At 40.6% G+C, this 21356-nt stretch overlaps 5 protein-coding genes across 5 annotated transcripts; 4 read left to right on the plus strand and 1 right to left on the minus strand.

Moving 5' to 3' along the window:
• Positions 1-421: 421 nt before the first annotated feature.
• LOC133838165 (enhancer of split m5 protein) lies at positions 422-1377 on the minus strand. The gene has a single exon (XM_062269162.1). The coding sequence runs from the start codon at positions 1201-1203 to the stop codon at positions 658-660; it is 546 nt and encodes a 181-aa protein (XP_062125146.1). The 5' UTR covers positions 1204-1377; the 3' UTR covers positions 422-657.
• Positions 1378-4594: 3217 nt separating this feature from the next.
• LOC133838079 (enhancer of split m6 protein) lies at positions 4595-5295 on the plus strand. The gene has a single exon (XM_062269040.1). It carries the CDS (start codon positions 4641-4643, stop codon positions 4860-4862), a length of 222 nt encoding a protein of 73 aa, XP_062125024.1. The 5' UTR covers positions 4595-4640; the 3' UTR covers positions 4863-5295.
• Positions 5296-8917: 3622 nt separating this feature from the next.
• Positions 8918-9866, plus strand: LOC133837270 (enhancer of split m7 protein). The gene has a single exon (XM_062267958.1). It carries the CDS (start codon positions 9006-9008, stop codon positions 9597-9599), a length of 594 nt encoding a protein of 197 aa, XP_062123942.1. The 5' UTR covers positions 8918-9005; the 3' UTR covers positions 9600-9866.
• A 1868-nt stretch (positions 9867-11734) lies between these two features.
• LOC133837350 (enhancer of split m8 protein) lies at positions 11735-12508 on the plus strand. The gene has a single exon (XM_062268078.1). It carries the CDS (start codon positions 11828-11830, stop codon positions 12422-12424), a length of 597 nt encoding a protein of 198 aa, XP_062124062.1. The 5' UTR covers positions 11735-11827; the 3' UTR covers positions 12425-12508.
• Positions 12509-13558: 1050 nt separating this feature from the next.
• Positions 13559-21321, plus strand: LOC133835759 (protein groucho). Its single transcript, XM_062265817.1, is given in 15 exon segments — positions 13559-13967; positions 14904-15344; positions 15473-15567; positions 16338-16401; positions 16492-16674; positions 17224-17256; positions 17638-17832; positions 17900-17977; positions 17980-18000; positions 18386-18442; positions 18610-18786; positions 19171-19445; positions 19510-20183; positions 20249-20448; positions 20649-21321. Coding segments are annotated over 14 exon segments (2196 nt in total). The 5' UTR covers positions 13559-13967; positions 14904-15308; the 3' UTR covers positions 20757-21321.
• The last annotated feature ends 35 nt before the right edge of the window (positions 21322-21356 follow it).

Raw genomic sequence — 21356 nt, forward strand, 5'->3', positions numbered from 1 at the left:
TACAGTTGAGTCAGATATGAGCTGTGAAGTCCTGGTAGTTGGTATCTTGTTTACATTATTTGGAAAATAAAATAGGCAATGTAAAATAATATTATTTTATATAATGTATTTGTTAAAACAGGCAGAGAAACTGAAAATATATACAGGACCTATAATAGAAATATATGACTAGTAATGATCTACTTATAGTTAGAAACAGATTCAACTCAAAAAACATTCTTCAATGGTATTTTTATATGAAGAGAGGAGAGAGAGGGCAGGCTAAATCTTTTAAGCCTAATAAGAATTCCTAGCTCTTTTCAAATATGAAACTGTTGCTGAAAGGAATAAGTATATTATATTAGTTTTGATATTTTAAATAAATAAGACCAAAATGAATTTTGTTTTTCTTAGTTTTAGTTTTATTTCTATTAAAGCTGTTGATATTTTCTTATTATTTAAAGTTAGTAGTTTCCTATTACTATTAAAGCTGTCGGTTTCTTTCTTATCACTAATTATGAGTTGTTTAAATCTAAGTAAAGCTCTTGTTATCACAGGTTTACATCGAGTCAATTGGAAGACATGATTCGTTGTTATTTTTGTAGTTGGAAGACATGATTTGTTGTCGTTTGTAGTTGTGGTTGCTGCTGCTGCCGTTGATGTTGCTGCTGCTGCTGTTTACCAGGGGCGCCACATTGGACTGTTGCTGGCTGGCTGAGGGCTGGCTGCTGCCTCGGATTCCTCAGCATCGCTGTGATAGCCCGACGAGGCAGGACTCGAAGGACGGCTGACTGCAGACAATTTTTGTTGTTGCTGCTGTTGTGGTTGCTGATCGGCTTGCAGCATGCGTTGGAACTCCATGCCCAGATGTGTCATCACTGTTTTGCCCACATCAACGCTCATTGCCGGGGTGCAGGCCATAACACGAGAGATTTCACTGACGGCATTCATGTAGCCATTCTTGAAACTGTCCATGGGCACCGGAGAGACTGGCGCCTGTTGCTTGATGACCTGTTTGCGCATGAAGACAAGTGCTGCCTCGAGCATTTCGGCTTTGTCCAGTCGCAGGATGGCATCGTCGCCCTGGAACTCGGCAACAAGTGTCTTCAGTGTGTCGAGGCACTTGTTCATGCGTGCCCGACGCTGACGCTCCAGCAATGGTTTCTTCACCTTCAGATAGTGCTGTGTCTTCGAGACGTGTGTGGATGCAGTTTGTGGTGCCATTTTCGTAATTTTTGTTGAGTTTGTCGAAGGAGATCAAGAGAAATGCCTTGAGAGATGTGCACGGCTTGCAGGATGCTGTGTGAATGATGCTCTACTCAACTGCAGCGACGCCTTTTATAGGCGACGCACTGCAGTTCGAGTTTTAGTTCGGGTCCTGCAGCCAGGACCTGCAGCAGGTAGCGAGAGTATAAATCTAGAAAACTCTCTCATCTGTGCTCTGAGATCTGGGATCTGTGTGCGTCTGTCTCTGTGTCTGTGCTCAGCGCGTGGGAAAGGAAATCGTTGAGACTCAGACTCAACAGCAATAACAATAGCAATAGCAAATAGCAATAAATACTATAAGACGATTGTCTAGTTGCGTGTCTGACGCATTGTAGCTGCAATTAAACCGTAAAATGCTGGCCAAGAACAGAGAATAGACTGGCCAGACAATTGACCAAAACCATTTGTGATTTGTCTGTTCCTGGGGCCAAATATAAATTGCTGTAAATGTTGTAAATGTGTGATGTTCTGGGATTGTTCATTAAAATAGTTAAAATAGTTACTGTTTAACATAAGCTAAAAAAATAATAATTAAATAGCTAGCAATTATAAGCAACAAATATATTGAAGATTATGTTAAGTGCTGTCTGTACTTTCTGGTTCACTGCTTACGCATTCAATCTTGAGCTCCAGTTAGCAATCATGCTGATAGGGTTGGTCGTTCCAATTGCGGATAGTGGCACCCGCAGTTGAGCACTCGTCTGCGTCGGTCTTCAGTCGTCACTCTTCAGACGTCAGTCGCTCGTCGTTCGTCGTTTGCTCGATTTTTCGTATCGTGAGAACCGCTCGAGAAACGTCGTGTGTTTCCCACGCGATGTGCACACCTGCCATTTAAGTCGCTTATATGGTTACGATTACAAACACAGCAGCAGCAGCAGCAGCAGCAGCAACAACAACAATAACAACACCAGCAACAACAAGATGAGGGCCTCGACTGACGACGGCACACATTTATTGCGCCGGCGCGACGCGCATTATCAGCGTCGTGTGGCTGGCCTGACGACTTGACTGACTAACTGACTGCCTAACTGCCTAACTGGCTGACTGACTGACTGACTGACAGTCTGACTGGCTGGCTGACTGATTACTGACTGCTTTACTTTAGTTTTTCACTGTTGTCGTCATCATGTTGCTGCTTGTTGTTATTGTTGCCGGCATCGTCGACGTCGTCGTCGTCGTCGTCGTCATTGTCGATTGTTTAATTTAAATCGCCGTCGCAATGTCGGCAGCGCTACTTGGCTTCAGCTTAATGATTATACCTCAGACACAACCCCGAGGTTTCTGCGGAATTGTACGCAATAGTTATTTGTACTTTACGACATGCGCTAATTGAACCGCAAAAGAGTTTATGAGCCACAGCAACATCAACAGCACCATCGACATCAACATCAACTTCAACTTCAGTTTGTGAGCTTTAGCTTCACCTGTTGATTGGCCAAAGCCGAAGGTGAAAAGTTGGCGCTACAATTGACGTGATTGGAATTGAAATTGACTTTTTATAGACGCTGCCTGTCGGGCCAACATCAAATAGAACTCAATTGTGGCTGTGATTTGATGAGCACTGGGTCATGTGGCAGCAGCTTCTTTGATCAGCAGGTGCTTAACACTCGAAACACTCAGACACACATAATCAATCCATCAAAAAGGGCTTAAGAATTGGAAGTTGAAAGAATATTTGATGAAGGGAAAGATATGCTTTATAGGATTTCGAAATGAAGTGATAAAACTGAAGGTCAGAATTAAAGAAATAGAGAAGCGTTTAATTAGGAATATCTAATAGCTAATGTAAGGATCCTAATGTTCTCATCCCTTACCCTACAGCTATACCTCAACCTATTTAACTCTCATTATCGTTAATTACTTATGATATCTTTGCTTTATGCTACTGCCACTTTAAATAGTTATTCTTTGCGTATTTATTCAAACATTTCAGGAAGAGTTCTCAGCCATGTCTTATAATAGTGGTTGCCCTTGAGTTCCAACTAGAATAGGAAAATTAGCTGGACGATAAGTGGACAATTGTTGTGCGCATCATCATCATCATCATCATCTTGATTGTTACAGAATAGACCTGTTTGTGGGATACGACTTGAAGTAGTTTTCCCAACTTCACTTCATCTAATTGCTTAAGCCCACTTAAACTTCACTTAAACCACCCCAAAAGAAAAGTGCCACACACACACTCATACAAATATCTTTACATGCCACAACAAATGGCAAGTCAAGCGCATTTAATCAAATATCAATTTGCCAGATATCCCCATCCTCAAAGGTGACGCGTGCCATGCTGCACTTGGGTTTGATTAAAAGTGACTGCGAAAAGCACTTGAATCATAATCCACAAAAGTGGCGATCAAATAGTGCACCTTGTGCAACATGAAGTAAGGCTGCAAATCAAATTCATAAATGCCACGTGACCGCCCAACGTTTGCCCAGCACGAGACAAATGTGGCAGCCACGCGGCAGCAGCGGCAGCAAAGCTTTTCACAAGTGGTCAAAACCCGAAAAATAAATATCAATCAGGTGCAAAATTGGGGCAGCAGTCGGCAGTCGGCAGCCGGCACATGCAGCGCTTATTGTTTGGGATTTGATAAATGAAACGCGTGGCAATTAAGCAAACGCGAAATACACAACGAGGCGAACACACTTGTTTGAGGCTTTAGAGGTCGCGAGACTTTCGCCTGGCAGCAAGTGCAATATGTGTCAGGCAGTCAATATCATCCACCACCAAAACAACAGCTAGCAGAGCGAGAACAACAACAACAACAACAGCAGCAGGAGCAGAAGCAGCAGCAGCAACAACACGAACCGGGCTGTGGCCTAAATTGCAAGCAGCTGCCACTCGAACCGTGGGATATTTTTCCCCTAACCAAACCGAGGGCCATCGAACCTTATTCATGGGAACCACAACTGCTCGACGCTCTCAATATTTATTTTGTGCGTTCGTTATATTGAATAAGTAAAAAAAAAAAAAAAAAACGGCAACAAGAAGGAAACCTCGACAATGAGGGGTGCGGACAACTGACAAGATTATCCTGCACGTGTTGAGCTTGCTCTCTGCGCGTTTCTACATTCTCTGTGGCACGATGATGACGACGATGAGCCTGCGCTGAAAGCGTGGCAGGCGAACGTTGGGCGGCTGTTGCTTTTGCTGCTGTTGCTGTTGCTGCTGCTCTTCTGAAACTTGCAACATCAGTTAGCCGCGTGCTTGGCACATGTGTCGCCCATGTGGCACTTGTCGTGTTGGGTGGTGCGGTGGCTCTTAGAGTGCTTTGGGCGGTGGTTGTTTGTGGGATGCTGGACGATATAAAAGCGCGGCACTTGCCACGCCAGCAGCACAGTTCAAATTTGCAACGCGACACGCAAACATCAGATTGAAACCAAAAATTGAAATCATGTCGAAAGTGAAGAATCTAATTGCCAAAATGTTGCAGCGCCGCAGCAAGTGCAACAGCAGCGGCAGCATTGACAGCCACAACAATAACAATAACTATTGCGAGGAGATAGCTCAGAATCTGGCTAACGAGCGCATGTTGCAAGAGACAACGATGGCCACACAGCAATTGTTGTTCTGCCTGGAAACCGCAGACGGCTCTTTTTATTGGCATGCACAGTAGCAACATCAGCAACAACAACAACAACATCAACAACAGCAGCATCAGCAGCCGCAGCAACAACAACCACTGGTAGTTAGAAGCGGTCAAATGAATGAATGAAAACAGTTCTTCAATGGAGCCATCCATCGAGCCAGACAGTCATCATCTCATCTCAACATGCGAAACGAGTTGCATGCAACAAATGAGAAACAAGTTGCCAATGCAGGCAACAACAGCAACAGCAACAAGTAGCTGCAGCCAATGCCAATGACAAGGTGTTAATTAAATATTTAATTCCAACTAATGCCTAGCTTAAATACCTTGTGATATACTTGTATCGATTAATGTCTAGTTCATAGTGCCATTAGCATAAATGTTGTTAGTTTATAAGCCTCTCCACAAAATATGAATAATAATAATGCCTTGCAAAGTAAAGAACGGAAAACCTCTTTTTTATGTGACGATGATGATGGTGATGGTGAAATTTAAATCCACAGTTAAGCAATGCACCATGTGCTACATTTCTATGCATTCAAGTGACAGCTAAACATGACAACTTCGTTTAGTTGAAATTACATTCGCCCACAGCATACAAAAACTACAACTGCCTCTGCATTACCCATTTATGTGTGGTTTTGTAGCAGCACTTGACAGCAGTTCTTAATTACATCATTGTAAACATGTCATTTTTCTCAATGAAGTTCAATTGTGCAACGTTTGGTAGTAGCTCTGAGATGTGTGAAAAAATGATTTCTTAATTTACCCCTTCATAATTCGGTTTATATTATTAATGTGATTCCTGTTCTTAGCTAAAAATAGCTATGCATAAAAGTATTTCGATTTATAAAAATTCGTTAACCTTTCTTAAATATGGAATTCATAAAATTGCATTTTGCAATATAATGAAATCTCGAGTATTTTAAAATGATTATTTAATTCATTTAATTTATTTTGCAATTTTAATTTATTTTGCACAATCTTCATAGTTCAGATAATGCAATTTTTTCAATTCGAAATTATTTAACGAATTTATTTGTGTTTATCTTATGCTAAGCTTAAAATACATATTGACAAACGTGTTTTTATTTAAAAAATTACTTTCGCATTTTTCTTTTTTTTTTTTCAAATTATCTACTTTAAAGCACTGTTCTAATATAATATAACGGAATCTCTAGTGTTATTTAAACCTTCGCTAAACACTGTTTCATATTCAATTTATTGAATTGCATTTTGCGATATAATGATTTTCAGTATTTATTTATGTTTAATTCATTGGAATTTATGTTGCCTAAAATTTGAAAAATCTTCATAGTTAATAACATACCAATATATCTTAGAGTATCGAAAATCGGAATGAAAGATACTTGGGGTTCCTTTTAATCATTTATGGAAATAATATTTTCTATATGTCCCCATTTTAATTTGAGCATGAAAGGGTTAATTTATTTCGAAATGCGAATTTATTTTACGAAAGTTTTTTATTGCATTTTCGCAATTTAAACTCATATTATTATCATTTTTTTTTATTTAATTTATTTTGCAATTTTAATTTATTTCGCATTTTTATTATTTTTATCATTGCCCAATCATAATAATTTTAGCAATATTTCCTGACCTACACATTACCTTTTCTTCAGGCGTTACCTAGTTGAGTCACAGCAAATAACAGCCTTCTGTGCTAATTATTGTAATGGCATCCTGTCTTGAGAAATGCAGCATTTAATTTACCAGCACAACACACATGTTCAATGAGCTTTGCATAAGTTGCATCCTTGCCATCTGAGTCCTATATTGCTTCATCGCATGCGCCCCCTTTGCCAACCTTCCTTCCAATGTTGCGTGTGTCTGTCGTGTGTTATTACGCGGTCCAAGCATGCGCACATATTCAATTACACAGCCAGAGTCAGAGGCAGAGCCAAAGCATCGACAACAACAACAGCGACGATGACAAGAGCATTGCATTGACAATAAACCGAGTAAGCAACCAACCCCCAACCCCGTTTACGTGCCCAAATGAGCCCCTTGGGCTTGGAATCGTCGTCCGATCTCGGTTCGCCATGTGCAGTTCAAAAAATGTTCTCACACTCGAAACGACAGCAAAAACAAAAAAAAAGGGAAGAAAAAATTGTAACGGCTTGCTGTTGAGCACACTCTCAGCACGCCATGCTCATCATCCCCCCATCCAACCATGCTATGTGTCTCGCTCTGTCTCGCTCGTTCGGTCGATCGACTGCTCGCACTTCCTGCCCGTGGCCAAACTGGCCACGTATATTGTTTATATAGTTAACGAATGCGATACATTTAATCTTTAGTGTGTGTCAATTTGCCGTACAGTCATTTAGTTTGCATGCCCCGCTCGCACAGCGTCCCAGACACACACACACACACATTCTCGTTACACAGTGTTCGGTTCCTGATCCCTGGTCTCGGATCTCTCGCATCTCGGGTCCCACGACGTGCCCAGGCATGCCACTTAGCGTGGCCCAAGTGTTCAACAGAAGCTACAATTCAGCATTCATAATTGACAACAGCAAGAACAACAACAACAGCGACAACGCAAGCAAGAACAACAACAACAACAGCAAGAGCAAAGAGTGAACCTATGGGCCACGTCTTCTGACAAGAAAAAATAAAATAAAGGGCAGGTGGTAGTTTTTTTCGGTAGTACTGTCCTCACCACTCGCAATGACTCGATCTTTAGCTCGGTCAGATTTACAGTGGGGCAATGGCACACAGATTGTGAACAAAATTTCTTACTAGCAAAATCCAAGTAGAACTTGGTTCTTTTTTAATTTAAATTTTTATAACATCTTTTAAAACTTGTATTTTTTCTTATTTGCCTTCTTATTCTACTCCTTGTGTTCTTTCTGTTCTCAAATATTGTGCTTCCCACCATTACAAGTTTTATTTCGAATCCCACCTAGTTTGTGTGAAAATCCCTAGGAGGTGCAAATGTTATACCGACCTTGTTACATCACCTTACTACTTGCCACATTCCCAAAACTTCATTCCCACGGACACGCATATCTAAAAGTCCTAAAATTAACCATAACAAGTATACGACATGCCGCGTAAAATCCTTAACAGATCTCAACCAACACCAACAGCACCTTATTTCACTACGGGTAATATTTCCAAAATTTTGAAATGCATTCTCACGACTCTTCCTCGAATTTACCGTATCAAGTTCAAACCATGCCACGTAAAATCCACAACAGATTTGTACCAAGCTCACACACAACTTGCACTACCTTACTACTAGTAAATTTTTCCAAAACCTTCACTGTCAATACCTCAAAAATTTTCACTCCCACGCACTGGCTTTGCTAGAAATTTGAAAATTTAGCGTATCAAGTAGAAGACATGCCAACGTAAAATCCACAACAGATTTTTACCTATACGCCAAAATTTCTATATCAAGTACAGCGAACACGTAACGGAAAATCCAAATTCAGTTCATTCTGAAAATCGTACACATGTGTCGAGCCCACTGTGCAATGTGCATAAGGGCTCGACAAGAAGTCATGCGCACTCGCTCACTCACACACGCTCGGTCTCTTTCTCGCTGTACACGGCCGACCGATTATAACTTATAACACCAACGAGCGAGAAAAATCTTGTGGGAAACTTGAGGGCAAAGTGTTTCCCACGATTCGAACGTCAATGTAAAAGAAAACAGAGAAGAGCTAAAAGCAGGCAACAACACCAACAACAACAGGCTGAACATGTGCAACCAAAAACAACCACCATCAGTACAACGACTACCACCAACACATGCACAACTTCATCCCCTGCCAAGGTAGAACTTGTTTACCGAGCCAAACAAGAGAAAAACCAACCACCAAGCAAGCGAGGATCGTGCAAGGCGCAGGCGCAGCGAGAGTCGAGACACGAAACACGAAGTACGAGAGACTCGAGACTCGAGACCCGATGACTGAGTAATTTGCTCGGCAGGTGGTGTTGTTGCTGTTGTTGTTACTCTCTATGCGCTCTCTGCATGCGTGCGCTGAGCACGAGACGTGACGCAGTCGACGCAGCAGGCACGTGCAGCTATAAAAGCAGCGGTAACTGGAGACGACAGCAACATTCTCAACGCAACCGTCGTGAAGTACACAACGATCTCAAACGAGCAACAGCAACTCGCACAAACCAACAAAAATAACCATGGCAACCAAATACGAAATGTCGAAAACTTACCAATACCGCAAAGTGATGAAGCCACTGCTGGAGCGCAAGCGTCGCGCACGCATCAACAAGTGTCTGGATGATCTCAAGGATCTGATGGCCGAGTGTGTGGCACAGACTGGCGATGCCAAATTCGAAAAAGCTGACATCTTGGAGGTGACCGTTCAATACTTGCGCAATCTGAAGCAATCAAAAGCCGCTCAATCCGCTGCCTCTGCACCTGAGCACAGTTTCCGTGCTGGCTACATTCGTGCTGCCAACGAAGTCTCTCGTGCTTTGGCCGCTCTTCCCAAAGTGGATGTCGCCTTTGGCACCACACTGATGACACATCTGGGTATGCGACTCAATCAACTGGAGCAACCTGTCGAGCAGTCAACACCCCTGACTCTGCACACACCTCTCAGCATCAACTGTGGCAGCAGCATCAGCAGCAGCAGCAACCGTGACACCTACAGCCCCGTCTCCAGTGGCTATGCCAGCGACAGTGATTGCTCTTCGGGCTCATCCACACCCGTTGCGGCACAATCTCTGCTCCAGATTAGCAACACCGGCAGCGTCTGGCGTCCCTGGTAAATGGGGGACAACATCCCAAGTCGTCGTCGAGGGCAAGCGCGCAATTCCAATGTAGCTTTACAATGCTTTACAATGATCTTCATTTTAGATTTTAATTAAGTGTTACGCAGTTTTATAAGTTAGGTCTGTGATAGGGCACGTTTATTGACTCCAATTATAACAAATTAGCTAGAAATCTGTTAGCCAATACAAATGTTTATACAATTATAAGTAAAACACTTCCAAACATAAATACAAACAAACATGAAAACAAAAAACATTTATTGCTCTTCTCATTTATTTGCCATTCCTCTTGACAGCTATTCACTTTCACAGGTTCTCAGTTACCAATTAGAAGTCTACTGATTATCTACAGTATTTGATAATAACAACTGTTGCTTCATTAGCAGCTCGTGTTCCAATCGGAAAATTGTTTTCCATTTCATTGCTAAGTAATTAAATAATTTCCTTCATATTAATCACTTTTGGTTTCCTTTTCTTGTTTGAATCTAACATAAATTGTGTCTTCAAAAACTTATAATCCAATCGGAGGAGTATTGAAAACTATTCATAATTGTTTAATTATGATTTCATAATTTAAAACCCCGCCGGAAGACTTTCAGCTTTCTTTTCATATTTGAATCTCGCAATGCTCAATCTCAGCTAATTGCTAATATTATTATAATCATATATTATTGTACAAAATTAATATAAATTCTTTAAATTCATTCTTTCATTCTTAGTTACTACAAAAATATATAAAATGCACAATAATTAACCATAATACTTGTTAAAAGTAATATTATATAAAAATCAATTACTATGCATAAATTCAAAGAGTTCTACATTTCTTGCAAATGAAATATTTCATTAATGATCTTAAATAACTATCTAATTGGCACCGATTTAATGTAAGCACATTCGAAATTACATTTAATAAAATCAGATTAGAGCTCATTACACTTATTTAAACGTGCTTGAAATTAGTTCATTTAAGTTGGGTAATAAAGAGTTTATGTAACACAAGTTATTAACTACTGAACCTTATAAATAATTAAAACTATTAATATCTAAAGTGAAACGTCTTTGTATCTAAACCTGGCACAACGTTCAATTAATTATCAATGTATCAATTAGCTGTCACCGAGAACAGCAAAAAAGAAAATGATAAATTATTATATGACACTTGGCACTTGGCACTTGAACGAACAAACATGAACCACACATGACGGCCAAGGGGGTAGCTTGCACGTATGTGGTAGCACCTCAGTTCACCCAGTTTCACCCATAAAGATCACCGCATTTGGCCCACGAGCCGATTGCTCAGATCACGCTTCCAGCACCCGTCTGACCTGGCGACCCAAAGACGCGAGGCGCAAAGCGCAAAGCCAAACGAAGCCAATATGCCACACACTAATTGTGTCCAATAAACACTCATCGGGCGATGGGAACAGGAATGAGAACGAGATGTGTAAAGGAAAAGGGGAAGGGGAAGGAGACTCACCGCATTATGCCATCATCATCTGCATACATTGATGAAACAATAAGCCAGAGATGGCACGGCAGGATAACAATGAGAATGAGAATGAGACACAGACTGAGACTGAGTATGGGAACGGCCCACGCACACGCACAGGATGAGGCAGTGAAGTATGCATTAAGGATAATAACACCGGTCTAAAGAGCAACTACAGCAGCAGCAACAACGAGAGCAACAAAAACAACAGCGACAGCAAAGAGCAGCAACAACAGCAACAACAACACCAACCACTGCATGGCGATGCCCAAAACAGCGACAGCTGCAACATTTGTGCTCTGATCCTTTAAAAAAGCGAAGCATGTGGCCAAAAGGAAAACAAACGAGAAAAAATTGTGTGAGAAACTTACTTTCAGGTCGGTTCCCACGCCACGAGCCACAAGGATTGCCGATTGTCCTCCATGCCAGCCGCACATTGCAGCTGTTCCCTCTGCTGCTGCTCTGCCGCTGCTTAACGGCTGACGTTGCCTGCATGTCAGAGGGAGAGAGCCCTTTGCGATATCAGCCCCTGGGCATGCGCGTGCGAGCGAGACGTAGCATGCGCTCATGCGTGCCCGTTTCGCCGAGGGTGGATTCTGGCACTTGTGCACCAGCTATAAAAGCAGGGCTCTGCCAACTGGAGAGCATCATTCACGATACAGCCAGCAACAAGGCAACATCGCAACATATTTTCTTCACACACATTGCGAAATACAACAAATTTACGTTTAAAATGGAATACACAAGCAAGACACAAATCTACCAGAAGGTGAAGAAGCCACTCTTGGAACGTCAGCGTCGTGCACGCATCAACAAGTGCTTGGACACACTGAAGACACTTGTCGCCGAGCTGCGCGGTGATGATGGCATCCTGCGCATGGACAAGGCCGAGATGCTTGAATCAGCTGTGGTATTCATGCGTCAACAGAAGACAAACAAACAGACAGCAGCAGCAACACCAGCAATGCCATTGGAGAGCTTCCGCAACGGTTATATGAATGCCGTCAATGAAGTGTCACGTGTCATGGCATCCACACCTGGCATGAGCGTTGACCTGGGAAAGTCGGTGATGACTCATCTGGGACGCGTCTACAAGAACCTGCAGCAGTTCCATGAGGCACAAACAATGCCTGAGACAGAGCCAACAACTGAATTGAGCATCAACTGCAACTCGGCGCCGCTCAGTCCTGCCTCGTCTGGTTATCACAGCGATTGCGAGAGTCCAGCACCATCGCCAATGCCTGTGGAAGAGAAACTGTGGCGCCCCCTGGTAAATCAACCATGCCAAGGGCAGCGACCTACAATAAGGCAACATGCAACGCAACTGTGATAACCAACTGTGATGGCAACAAAACAATTAGCAAAAACAAAAACAAAACAAAACAAATAAATAAATACAATAACAAACCTGAAATTATTTGATCTTTTATTTTGAAAAGGGATGGGTATAATGGGTAATTGACTTTTAAATCTAGCTCATTTCAGCAATAAAAATTAGGGTATGAGATTTCTAAGCTATGTGTAGGTACTTGAAGGCATAATACTTTGCTTCATAACTCTTCTAATCTATGATGATATCTCAACCAATTGGACCGTTGATAATTAATATAATCAATGAAATTTATGTCACCATAACTAGAGAAATTGGATCAACAATTCGTTTTTTTTTGTATTGACTGTTAGGATTAAAAACTATGGTGACTTTTAGGAGCAGCACAGGTTGAAAAGGAGTTCTAGATACTCTTCACAATTTAATGCTTTTTGAATAATTGTTTTAAATGTTAAACATGATATTAAAGAAGTGGATTAATAGCTTTATGGCAACGTTGCAGGCGTTGCTTAGTTTTAGGTGTGCGTTTGGTTATTCTTGGTTTGACATCTAATACAGCATAAGTAGTAACTTCTCCATTTATTAAAATGATAAGTCAATATTTTTAAAATGATTGAAAATCGGCTAATTATTATATTTATTAAAATTAATAAATATTATAATAATTAACTAATCTAATTGGTGTTTTTTTAATTATAAAATTATTTTAATATATTATCAATAAGTCCACAATTTAGTCATATAATTTGCGAAACTTTTTTTTAATATATAAAAACGTTAAAATAAAAAAAAATCCATGAAATAAAATGAAACCAAATTCAACATTTTATAATTTTGCTTTCTTTCAAAATTTCGCGCCAAGTCATTGTTATCCTTTTCATCACAGAGCTGCTAAAGTCGATATCACAACACAACGATTGATATACCATGTTTGCCGCTTTAATATATACCTATTCAAAAAAATTGCGCTCATTCACACACACATTTGGAATACTTCCCATAACTAATAAAGTGTTACCAATCTAAAAATGGAGCAAGTGGTATATTTCGGTATATTATTCAACGCCAAATAGTATATTTACATATTCGTATAACGGTCACACTGGATATATCGTCGGCGTTTTATTTCTTCCACGCTTCAAAATCACGTTCGCGAATTAATAACAAATCGGCAATATATATTACCGATTTATACAAGTAATTGTGCGTTAAATGCATTTGTAAGCAATGCCGTATAGTAATTATATACTGTTGAACATCTAGAAGTGCAAAATAGACGGCTTAAGCAGATGCGAAAAAATAGAGACGAGAACGAGAACGCCACACAACACATACACGACGCTCAGGCTGGCTGTCAGACGTAGCGAGTCGGTCGGTCGGTCGGTTGAAGAGGCCAAGAGTTTTTACGGGCGAAATTCGAGTAAAAATTACGTTTTTTGCACTGAAAAAAGTCGGCTAGTGCAAATATCAGTGCTGTGTATTCGTGCGCACTCGTAAAGTGGCAATAAAATGTGCAATTGTGCGGCTAGCTAAAAGCTTAAATGTAAATTGGTACTGCCAACTACTCCGTTTTTTAATTGCTTTTGTTTATTTTTTGTAGGGCCAATTTTTCTTTTGCGCTGCGCTCGTGTATGCCTCTGTGCTTGTGTGAGTGTGTGTGCGCGTGTATTTGTGAGTTTTGCCACTCGTCCGTTTGGGGTGCGCGCGCGTGTGTATGTCTGTCTGTCTGATGTATGGCTGTGTGTGAGCGAACAACTCGCTGCCGCACAAAACAGTGTTGCCAGCAATTTACAATTTTTATTTGGTTTCGTTTTGTTTTTCGCAAAAATATATTTGCACACCCAACGACGATTTCTAAAAATACATCAAAACATTGCGCGTATATAAAGAAAATATTTCTGTTTGTGTGGGTGCGAAAAGTCAAGTATTTTGGCCGCGGTCAGAGGTGGCAACCCTGCGTAATTGCAGTCTGTCTGTATATGTATTGCACACACAGGGTACATTTGTTTGTGCAGAGCGTGTGCGGCCAGCGTGCGTTGCTTTTGCAAAAAAAAAAATTACATGCCGCAAGAATGTGGCAATTGTTGAACAACATCGTTGAAAGCTGACAAAAAATAACGAAAAGTGAACGATAGTTTTCTACCTATCATTGGCTGCATGCCTGTTCTTTTTTTTGCGTAACATTTCTCTCTCGCAGGCAAGGCACATGCAACTGTGCGTTTGATTTTTTCGGCGGTAAACACTCACACTCATACCCTCGTACGTGCGTCGTTCTCTGTGTATGTGTTCGTTCACTCGTTGTTGCTGGCATGGCTGCCATTGCTGAGATGCTCACAAAATACGTGAGCGCGCTAGTGTGTGTGTGTGAGCAGTGTATGTGTGTTTTTGTGTGTGCGTGAGATTCTACGTATCGAAAAAATGGTGCAAAATAACGACCAATAAACTAAACTAAAGAAACGTTGTAAAATTCCATTTGCAGGATACCCGCAAAACCGCTAGACAACAACAATATGGAAACGCTGGAGTTGAATTAAATATAAAAAAATAACAAAAATAAAAAACCAAAACCTAACAATAGCAATAAAAACGCTTGCAAAATTATTTTATACATGCTCCTCCGGTGCTCAGTGCTGCTAATTTTGGGCAGAGGAGAGTTTAATCTCGGGCAGCGGTGCGCTGCCAACAGGAAGGAAGAGGAAGCATAATCCACTCTAACTTATCCGCAGGCCGCAGCTAAATAATATAAAAAAATAAAAAAAAAGAAATACATACTGCAAACACGGTTATTTGTTGTTGTTCCGTTCGTCGTTCTTGGACAACCATCAAATATCAACAATAAAGTAACAACATCAACAACAAGCAGCAGCAACCAACAACAACAACAATGTACCCCCAACCGGTGCGTCACCCCGCCGCCGGGGTAAGTATAAAAAAACATATTGCAATGGGACCCAATCAAGTGTTTTGCTAATTGCGTTTCGCCCCCTATGTCCATTTCCATCTCCACAATCTCTGTCCACACACGCACACCCATTCGCACACATACAGGGACCACCACCTCAGGGCCCAATCAAATTTACCATTGCCGATACATTGGAGCGCATCAAGGAGGAGTTCAATTTTCTGCAGGCGCAATATCACAGGCAAGTATCTTCTACGACACGCGTTAGAAACCCCAGTAGGATATATCCAAAGCATACATAATTTTTGTATAGAAATATTTTGCGATATATAAGTTTCTTTATTGCTAGGGATTATTATGAAATTATAGAAAGTACCAAGCAGAAAATTAATAATACCATAAAGGTATCTATATTTTATATTTAGAGATAATAGTGCTTATTTTATCGAAATATCTTATAAGAGAAGGGGAGTCTTCTTAAGAAGTGTATTATATTAAATAAGAAGAGCTTACAATATATAATTGGTGTTTTACCATCAATTGTTATAAAATTTAAAAATTGATTTGCTTATTTTTCTTCAAAATAAGTAATGTTTGTTAAAGTTTAGATATCTTAAGAGTTAATATTGTTTTCACACATCCTGTCAGCTAATCGCATGATTCATATGGTCTCTGTTGTTGAAGATTGAACAGAAAAACCATATGAACCATGTCGGATTTCAAAGAGAGAGCGCTAAGAAAAGAAAAGAATGCTGATTTCTGTAGGTTTTTCATGCTAGCATTATTGTGCTGGGCTCTTTCAGCCTCCAGTCGTTCCAGCCAGCCTGCCTCGATGTGTCTTTTTGCTGTATAAACCGGTTTGCCAGGCAAACGCGCCATATGCGCTGTTGCTTTGGTTTGCTCATAGGATTTTTTTTTAGCCGGCACGACGACGACGGAAACGTTGCTCGAGATTTCTTTCTTTAAACTTAACTAATTTGCCCTTTTGATTATTTTTCCTGTGAATTTCAGCATCAAATTGGAGTGCGAGAAGCTGGCAACAGAAAAGACAGAAATGCAGCGCCATTATGTTATGGTAATAATATATCTAAACGACAAAAAACAAAAGAACTTTTAATTTCAGTTCTCGCTTTTTTTTCCTACTCTTTACTCCTACACCAAACAGTACTATGAAATGTCCTACGGCCTTAATGTGGAAATGCACAAGCAAACGGAAATCGCCAAGCGTCTAAACACACTGATCAATCAGCTACTTCCATTCCTACAGGCCGATCACCAGCAGCAAGTGCTGCAGGCGGTAGAACGTGCGAAGCAGGTCACAATGCAGGAGTTGAATCTGATCATAGGGGTAAGTTTGGTTTCCCTTTCCGATGATCGCGCATGAAGTATGACTTTTTGTGTGTTGCCATTTGGACAGCAACAACAGCGCAGTGAACTTTTGTTATAGTCTTCAACTATTGCCATCATTTTTTAAGATAATTCGTTAAAAGCTTTATAATTACCGGGAATTCCATTTGAAGAAAAATAGAACTTAAATATTGTACTCGCTCCGATTCTGTTGTCTGATTAAATTTAAATCAAATGCAATATGGCAGAGTTTATTTTCGAAAATTGATTTCCTCTTACTACAATTTTTTGTATTAATATCTATATTTTGTAGTAAAATCTATAAATTGCAATAGAAGACAATTAACTTAATTTGTCAATATAAAAGAATATACGATATTTTTTAACAAAGGTTCGCTGCATTGAATTATAAGAAAAACTTGTTTAATACGTCTTTTTTTCGTATAAATATATAAAAACAAAACAAACTATCCAACATAAAAACAAAAACAAAATATATGATATGATTTGATTATAAAACGATGCATGTATGTGCGTATGTTTGTGGCAGCATCAGCAGCAACATGGAATACAACAACTTTTAGTAAGTTATTTATTAGTTTCTTTTTTTTTTGTTGCAATTTGCGTTCATTTGTTTGTTTGCTTGTTGCGCTAATTTCTCGCTCGCTCTCGCTCTCCACCACAACGTGTTTATCATTAAGTTGAAGTCTCGCCGCTTGTTGTTCTACTTGTTGTCAATGTTGTTGTTGATGTTGTTGGTGTTGTCTGCACACACAAACGCACACACCTACATCAAAAAATAAAAAATAAACAGCTTCTGTGATGTCCCCCGAGCCAATAACAACCATCGACAAAAGGCTAAAACATAAAAACAGCCTGGCGTCAGCCTGTGCCAAGAAAACTTCGACAGTTTCCAGTTCTCTCAACTAACCAATGTTTTGCTTGTGGCTTTCATTTCATGCAGCAACAAATACACGCACAACAGGTGCCTGGAGGGCCGCCACAGCCGATGGGCGCACTGAATCCATTTGGCGCCTTGGGTGCCACAATGGGCCTGCCACATGGTCCACAAGGTTTGCTCAAAGCGCCGCCAGATCATCACAGGCCGGACATAAAGCCAACTGGATTGGAGGGACCAGCGGGCGCCGAAGAGCGTTTGGTAAATACTTCACATTTGAGATATTAAATAGATTCTTATACTAAAACATAATTCCATCCTATTACAGCGCAATTCGGTTTCACCAGCGGATCGTGAGAAATATCGTACCCGTTCGCCCCTGGACATTGAAAATGACCCGAAACGTTTAAAAAAAATGAGAAACTGCAAGTACGTATCGTCAGAGCAACTATTGCAAAATCTACATTTAATTCATAGTATACTCGTATCATTATAATTGTGTCATCAGCTGTTGCTGCCTCTCAACTCACCAAACCGTAGCCTATCTCATATTAAACGTAGTTGTTGTTGTTGTCGTTGTTATTGTCTATACCTTAATACCCAATCTATCACTTTCATGAGCTTCATAATAACGAAATCAAAAGAAAATAAACATCGATGTATAGCTATAACTAATCGCATAGTTATAGCTATAGTTGCAATTATATTTGTAGTCTTTGTGCAACTAAACAAAATTCAATTGCTGTTTGTGTTGTATTGTTGTACGCATTTTGTTTTATTGTGTTTGTTTGTTTTTTTTCAAAATTATTTGCAGGACGATGAAGGCGAGAAAAGCGATCAAGATTTAGTCGTAGATGTTGCAAATGAAATGGTGAGTTGAGTGTCGGCCCTGATTCTCATGCAACAAAACCAAAACCAACAACAAGCTACACAAATACACACCCCCCCCACAAAACACACGACACCACAAAACCAAAACCACAATTGCCACACATTGTGAACAATCGTTTAACAAGTGTATCTGAATAACCTTTGCAGGAATCCCACTCACCACGACCCAATGGCGAGCACGTGTCCATGGAGGTTCGCGATCGTGAGAGCTTAAATGGCGAGCGTCTGGACAAACCGGGAAGCAGTGGCATTAAACAAGAGCGGCCGCCCTCACGTTCCGGCTCCAGTTCTTCGCGTTCCACACCCAGCCTCAAGACAAAAGATGTAAGCACTCGATTGTGAATCGATTAGTTCATTATAAAAGGGGATTTGATTTAGAATATAAGCTTCATTTTTAATGTGTAAATTTTGGGAATCACTTAAAATACTGGAGCATTTTGGAACCCTAGTTGAACTTGCTATTCTAATATTCGCGAGTTCTCATTTTGTTTGTGAAATGTTTTAAGCAAACCTGTTCGCAATAATGAACATTTGTTTAATTATATTAAGTGTGCTTTAAGCTGAAAGTGTTAAATGGTTTAAGCAATTATTTATTACGAGGAAAACTAGCATGACTAAGATTCTTTGTTGACTAATTTTAAATAATTGTTATTTTTGTTTTTTGTTTTCGTTTTAAATTGCCATTGCTGTTGCGAACGTGTGGAATAGATGGACAAGCCGGGTACACCGGGAGCGAAGGCACGTACACCGACACCAAACGCTGCCGCACCATCTCAGGGCCCAAATCCTAAACAAATGATGCCACAAGGTGGCCCACCGCCGGCTGGGTATCCAGCGTCGCCGTATCAGCGACCGGCCGATCCCTATCAGCGTCCGCCATCGGATCCCGCCTATGGACGACCGCCGCCAATGCCGTACGATCCGCATGCGCATGTACGAACAAACGGCATTCCACATCCCTCGGCACTAACTGGTGGAAAGCCGTAAGTTGTTGTCAAACTACTTCTTCTCTATAATTTTCACTAATATTCCTTCACTCTTTTACAGTGCATACTCTTTCCATATGAACGGCGAGGGCAGCTTGCAGCCGGTGCCTTTCCCGCCGGATGCGTTGGTGGGCGTCGGCATACCGAGACATGCGCGGCAAATTAATACGTTATCACATGGCGAGGTCGTGTGTGCGGTTACAATTTCAAATCCTACAAAATACGTTTATACGGGTGGCAAGGGTTGCGTCAAGGTGTGGGACATCTCGCAGCCGGGCAATAAAAATCCCGTTAGCCAGCTGGATTGCCTGCAGCGCGATAATTACATACGCTCAGTGAAACTGCTGCCGGATGGACGCACACTTATTGTCGGTGGCGAGGCATCGAATCTATCCATATGGGATTTGGCCAGTCCAACGCCACGCATTAAGGCCGAGCTAACCTCAGCGGCGCCTGCATGTTATGCGCTCGCCATCAGTCCCGATTCGAAGGTGTGCTTCTCATGCTGCAGCGATGGCAACATTGCCGTGTGGGACTTGCACAATGAGATACTGGTGCGTCAGTTCCAGGGCCACACGGACGGTGCCTCGTGCATTGACATTAGTCCGGATGGCTCGCGATTATGGACTGGCGGCCTGGATAACACTGTGCGCTCGTGGGATTTGCGCGAGGGTCGTCAACTACAACAACACGATTTCAGTTCTCAAATATTCTCGCTTGGCTATTGTCCAACAGGTGAGTTGCATTTAACGTACTGCAGAATTATCATTTATTTACAATTTCTACAATCCAATTCAAAGGTGACTGGCTGGCCGTTGGCATGGAGAATTCACATGTGGAAGTATTGCATGCATCAAAACCGGACAAGTATCAGCTGCATTTGCACGAGAGTTGTGTGCTGTCGCTGCGATTTGCCACTTGTGGCAAATGGTTCGTTTCCACCGGCAAAGACAACCTGCTTAACGCATGGCGAACACCTTACGGTGCCAGTATATTCCAGGTGAGTTTAATCTGCAATCACAGTTAATCAATGGCGCATCAAATGTGATTAATATAGAGCAAAAGACAAATAACTTGTTCAAATTGACGTATCAGGTTTTATGTCAATCGTTCCTTATACTATAAATGTTGTATTTTGTTAATATGTTTATAATCAACCAATTGCTAATTGTTTATTCGTGTTATTTATATCACTTGCAGTCAAAGGAAACATCATCCGTACTTAGCTGCGACATATCAACTGACGACAAATATATTGTGACGGGTTCGGGCGATAAGAAGGCTACTGTCTATGAAGTTATTTATTAAATGAAAAACACACACACATACACAACAGAGGAAATCCACACTTTTCATTTTGTAATAAGCGCATATAGGTTTTTATTACAACTACAAAAAGAAAACAAACAACACACAAGAGAAGAATACACAACCCATGTTCGATAGCTAGAAACAACAAGAACAACACGAACATAAGCATCAACAGAAAGCAGAGCAACGGCAGCAGCGCCACGCATAAAAGAGAGCGAAGCAAAAAGAAAAATTCTATAATATAAATATATTAAAACAAAAACAAACAAGAAAGAAAAGAAAAATCTAAAAATTTAAGCGTACTTCTAGCTACTAAGCTTAAGCTAAGTCCAATAAAAAGTTGAACACAAATTGCAAAGTAAAACAAAAAGAAAACTAAACGTAAAGCAAAATAATAATACGAGAACATAATAATATTGTAATAATAATGATGCAAAGCGAGAAAATGGAAAACTATAAATAACAAACAAACAAAAAAATACAAAAAACAAAAAAAAAATTGAGAATGAAAACGAGAGTAATAACAGTCGGCGTTACCTACCACGCTCATCAAAAGAAATAAGTGCTGGGTGAGGATTCCACCCAGCATGGATTAGT

This window comes from Drosophila sulfurigaster, chromosome 2R, assembly GCF_023558435.1.
Source record: "Drosophila sulfurigaster albostrigata strain 15112-1811.04 chromosome 2R, ASM2355843v2, whole genome shotgun sequence".
Lineage (NCBI taxonomy): Eukaryota > Metazoa > Arthropoda > Insecta > Diptera > Drosophilidae > Drosophila > Drosophila sulfurigaster.